Raw genomic sequence first — 5574 nt, 5'->3', positions numbered from 1 at the left:
GAGAGAGCACAAGCAAGGGGAGCAGCAGAGGGAGAGGGAGAAGCAGGCTCCACACAGAGCAGGTAGCCAGATGTGGGGCTCAATCCCAAGACCCTGGGCTCATGACCTGAGCTGAAGGCAGAGGCTTAACCGACTGAGCCACCGAGGTGCCCCTAAATCTTACTTTTTAGAAAAGAGCACATAATATAAAAATAATAAACTATATTACTGAAAAATTCTATAAATTCATTCTTACTAATTTAGACTAGATTCTTCCATTTGCTCTTATTCCAAATAAATACTAGATATCAGCAAAAATCCTAAATTTTGAAAGCTAATAAGAGTGGTAACAATTTCAGGAAAACTTCTTGAAGGGACTCCCTTAAGTGATCAGCTGGGGTGCCTGGGTGGCTCAGTTGGTTAACCATCTGCTTTTGGCTCAGGTCATAATCCAAGGGGTCCTGGGATCAAGTCCTGTGTTGGGCTCCCTGCTTGTGCTTTCTCCCTCTCTTAAATAAATAAAATCGTTAAAAAAAAGATAGTAATCAGCTTTAGTGCATCTGAAGAATCCGATTATAGTCCCTTGTCAATTCCCTGGGCTAACAGCACAAGGAAAATGGGAGAAAGGAGGGAAGGATAAGACAAATCACAGATCTTCCAAAGAGTCAGACCTAGTCAAAACAATAAAAAATAGGGGCGCCTGGGTGGCACAGCGGTTAAGCGTCTGCCTTCGGCTCAGGGCGTGATCCCGGTGTTATGGGATCGAGCCCCACATCAGGCTCCTCTGCTATGAGCCTGCTTCTTCCTGTCCCACTCCCCCTGCTTGTGTTCCCTCTCTCGCTGGCTGTCTCTATCTCTGTCTAATAAAAAAAAAAAAAACAATAAAAAATAGATTTATCACAACCCTAAAAATCAAAACCAATATTTGTAAACATACCATAAACATCTGTATAGATGTTTTCCAAAATAACAGAAGTATAATGATTTAAGACCATTGAACATGAAATCATTTGACAAAAAAGGGAAAAGTTACTGTTGTAATAAATTTGTCTGTTTTTTTGAATATTAGAACAGGATAGGTATAAGCAGAGATAGTTCCACCTGCCTGCTTATTCCCCTTTCCTTATTCTTTACCCACCACAAGACTGAATCAGTCAGGGATCTTCCATTACAACCACAGAAACTAGGCTCCCCTTTGCTTAAACTATGTAGTCAAGCCACATCTGAGGAGCCCACTGACCAAAAAAACCCCAAAAAACAAACAAAAAAATCCAAAAAACAACACAGGAGAAGGGAATCTTCCACAATAATGGCCATTATTTGTAAAGTACATAATTCCAAAACAGACGTCTTTTAGTATGTAAATGTTTCCACTACAATTAAAACCTTCACAAATTTATATAAAAGTATGTATGTGTATTTTTTCCATGTTTAACCTACAAACCAATTAATCCATATCTAAATGTCATGGGTCAATTATAACACTTAATTTAATGGTCTTGAAGCCTGTAGAGAACTTCTACATAATTCAGATTTGACTCTTACAATCCTAAGAAAAGCAGATATTATTTCTATCTCACAAATTCAGGCTTAGTGTGACAGAACTAGGACTGCATTCCAGGTCTCCCACCTCTGTATTGTTTGTCTCACTGACACAAAAAACAATGGATACCTACAAATCCTCAATATCTGGTATCTCAAGTGGAACATTAAGAATTTAAGAGATTAAGACAATTTTCTAGGGACATACTATATAAATTGAACTACATTTGTATTTGTAGCAAATGCAAAGATGTTCATTAAATTTTACTTGAAATCCTTGACTTGCTCTCATTATTATGGGTCTATAGTGCAACTGTACTTTTTTAGTGTCTCTGAAGTTAACTCGAGGCCACTGTTTTGCTCCTCTTTTTAAACTATGGCATCTCTACAAATGTAGATTTGATGACACACAAAGATTAAGTGCCAGGCAGATTTCAAAATTTGCTTCCATGGTATTGGTGTGGTAAAGAAGGGTAGGGATTTGAAAGGAATATACTTCATTAAAAATAAGTGAAAAGAGGCAATTTTCCACAGAAGTCTCCAAAGAGTAAAAAAATATGTAGGCTGATTAATACAGAACTTAAACTCTGTATTCTTTTTGATCGCTCTGAACAATTATAAAATGAATCAGAAAAACTTTATTTTTCGTTAAGCTCCTTTAAGAGTCAGCAGCAAAAATGCAAGTTTTTAGGTTCTAACCAGAAGTATGTTTTCTCTAATATTTTTACCTTTAACATTAGGCTGTAATGTATTGAAGATGAAAGATGAGAAAACTTACCTCACAATCAGGGCATATAATTGTGCTGTATTCTTCAGTTATTAACAAGCAGAGTTCACAAAAAACATGTCCACATTGAAGTTCATGGTAGTGACCTATTGATAAAATTTTGTTGTGAATTAAACTTCTAACAATTTGTTAGCTTTGAACATGAAACATTAATCAGAGGGGAAAGTTGAAGGGGACACTCATGCATAGGAAAAGATATCAAGTTTCATTAGAAATGTAGGAATTACTAAACAAAATTCAGGAGAAACTATGTAAATTCAGAAGAAAAAAAACATAAAAAACCAGGCAGTACCATGTAATATTGTTTGCACTAATTTAGATAGCTTTTGGTACCTATAATACTTTGAATTTGCCATATCCTATAATCATAAAAAATGCTCTGACATACTTTATTTGATCTTTGTAAATATCACAGCTAAGTAGGCTTGGGAAGGTTATATTCAACTTATAAATGGTAAACATTTTGGTGATCTGGCTAAATAAATGGTATAATTCACACTCCAGCCTAGTTCTATTTCCGAATCCAATATTCTTTCTACTTGATCCTATTGCCTCTACTAATTTATACTTCCAATCCTGTTAAGGGAGCAGGAAGGGCAGATATGAGACATGGGGAAGACTCTCTCTTACAATGATCTAAGATACTGGCAAGGACAGAAGCCAGATGCTACTACTGTCACACACACATGACCCACATAAAGATCATTTTCACAAACCTAGCACTCATACGGGGAAATACCATAATCTTGAGTGAAAATCTAATATCAAGATTTTAATGCTCTAAATAGAATTTGACATTTATCATAATAAATATAATTTGTTTTGGCTATGTAACTTGAAAAATTGTCATTTTAAAATACTTTGCAAGAAAAAGGAAAACTATTCGATTAAATCAGTCATTTTTTATTGGCAAAGAAATTGGTGTTCTTGCTGATTTGTAAGAATTACATTCTTTTGATAAAAAAGCGCTTTAGTTTTCAAGCCAAGTGAAATATCTGAAACTTGCTTATGACCAAGCTAAATTTAAAGTTCTATTTAAATTCCAGAGATACTACCAAAGAAATAAAATTTGTTAAACTGTGTTCTATCTTTATAAAATTTGATATTGTTCAAGTCTAATTTGTGGTGCATCATAGCTTACAAAGCACTTTCACAATTTTATATGCATAAACGCCATCTAGAGTATTTCTGAGCATTGTAATACAAATATACGGAAGAATGAGTGATTTTAAAAGGTCGTGTTCTAAACAACTTATTTCTTTCAAACAGTAGAGCTTTTCTATGTAACAGCAGTGTTTAAAAAACAAAACAAAACGGAGTAGGAGAAATTTGGCCCTCCACCCTAAAACAGAATCAACTTTCTTTACAAAGGTCCATGTGTCTTAAAGGGAGTCCATTAACGACCTCACTTTTAAAGTACAAACATTAAACAACTATGGGGGCGGTAATAAAGACTTCATTCAGCAGCTGCAGTTTGAAATTCGACAACTTCTCGTTCAGAGACACAGCACTCTAAGGTATTTTAAAGTAACCTGAATGTGTTTTCACTTGAGTTGATTCTACATTAGAGCAAAAGGAGTGCAGTAGTTTTTTCCCCCTTGACGTACAAAGAAAAGCACAAGATGCGCAACAGGAAAAATTGTTTCCCAAACAATGCCTTAGGCCAAACTGAGCAGTAATGCCTTCCACCCGATCCCAAACATTTTTTTTTTTTTAATCCAGGAGCATTTTAAAGCGGTCTACTTGTTACTCCTGTAACAAAAACTACATCAGAAAATCTAATCTCATTACTTCTGGATCACAAGACCATGGATTAAATTTTTTCATTTACTACTTTCATGAACCTGTGAACCTGGGGAAGTTTTCGAAATAGTGCTCAAGAGAGCTCACACACCATCCCCTAAGAGAATCAGTGAAAAAAGGGGAGAAGCAGGTACAAGTGGAGAAAGTTTTGGAGAGGCATGAAACCACCCTCAACCGACCACAGTGGGTGTCTCTGCTGCCCTGAGGATGGGCTCCTGACAGTCGGGGACGCCCGTGAGACAGTTTTCACCGTCCATGTTGCTGCGGCTGAACGGCTAGTCCCCGACACCGCCAGCTCACTTGGCTCTCAGACCTACGGGTGGGCCTCGCCCTCAGGTCTACACACCCAGCAGCTTGATTGGGGTGGAGCCCTCGAAGGGCAGGGGGCCAAGGCAGAGCAGGACCCTAGGGGGCTCACCCTCAATCTCCTCACCGGCAACTCTGGACACCCTTCTTCCACACTGAGTACACTGAATCTCGGCAGTACCCCAGGGCTGACTCTTCCTCCCCATCTGTTGATAGGAAGACAGGGTGAATCGAGCTGTGGAAGCTTCCGCCGCCATTTCTGCCCCCTTTTGGCTCCGAAGACCGGTACCACGTGCCAGTCCCGGCGTCCTTCGCGGCAGCTACCAATCATCAGAGGCAGGCGTCTCTAGATAGCCAATCAAAGAGATTAAACCCGCCCCCTCAGCCTGCCTTGCTGGGGCGTCTTTCCAGGGGCTGGGGTGGCTGTTTGCGGTTTTGCGTTGCTACGCTGCATTCAGAAAAAGGACGCCGCGGGGGTGGGGAACGCTTTTACTTTCAAATCTTTACCAAAAGCCCACCACCTTACTGCATTCAAATTCAGATTTCACATATTATTACTTACATTGTTGCTGACTTTACAGGTAGCAAGCAGTCTTTTATATTGTAGTAATCCATATTTGCTGAGTGTACTGGTTTAGTTTCCTAAACCAGTGTGCTACGCGTGTGAGGGTTGGGGATGGTAACCTTGGCGGAGAACCTATCAAAAGCTACCGGTGGGGAGAGTCCGTTAATAATTTCAAACTAAGGCCTGGTCATCTTCAACAGTTGTTGATCATAATGATATACAAGGCACTGCTGGGAGCGGTTGGGATAGTAAGAATTTATAAACTAACAGGTTCCTGCTTGAGTGGTATGTAGCCCTCTACCTAAAACGGTAATTTCTGGTAAGGTAGCTTGTATTCAGTACCAGAGGAAGGTTAGAGACCGTAAGAATTACTGAATTCTAAGAGATGATGTCAGTATGACCCTACAGTGGTATGAAAGACCTTCCTAGAGGATATAGGGGTTTGCATTAGACCTTAAAACCTGGGTAGGACTAAGTAGTACATAGGAAATCAGGCATTCTGGGGAGAAAGAATAGCATAAGCAAAGGAAAGTAGGTGGGAGATACAGTGGCCTCTTCAGAATTTATTTTGCCAGCCATTTGGTCAGAGCAT

General features: G+C 39.1%; 1 protein-coding gene across 1 annotated transcript in view; it reads right to left on the bottom strand.

Annotated features, from left to right (window-relative positions):
* RNF17 (ring finger protein 17) overlaps positions 1-4683 on the bottom strand; it is a 114642-nt gene extending 109959 nt beyond the window's left edge. The window contains exons 1-2 of the mRNA XM_011232890.3: positions 4545-4683; positions 2300-2394 (exon numbers count right to left, since the gene is read on the bottom strand). Of these exons, the coding sequence (XP_011231192.2) occupies positions 2300-2394; positions 4545-4674 (225 nt within the window). The 5' untranslated portion in view covers positions 4675-4683. The remainder of the gene's footprint in view (positions 1-2299; positions 2395-4544) is intronic.
* Positions 4684-5574: the final 891 nt, after the last annotated feature.

The sequence above is a fragment of the Ailuropoda melanoleuca genome, chromosome 7, assembly GCF_002007445.2.
Source record: "Ailuropoda melanoleuca isolate Jingjing chromosome 7, ASM200744v2, whole genome shotgun sequence".
In the NCBI taxonomy this organism is placed as follows: Eukaryota; Metazoa; Chordata; class Mammalia; order Carnivora; family Ursidae; genus Ailuropoda; species Ailuropoda melanoleuca.
This window is presented reverse-complemented; position numbering and strand designations above follow the sequence as displayed.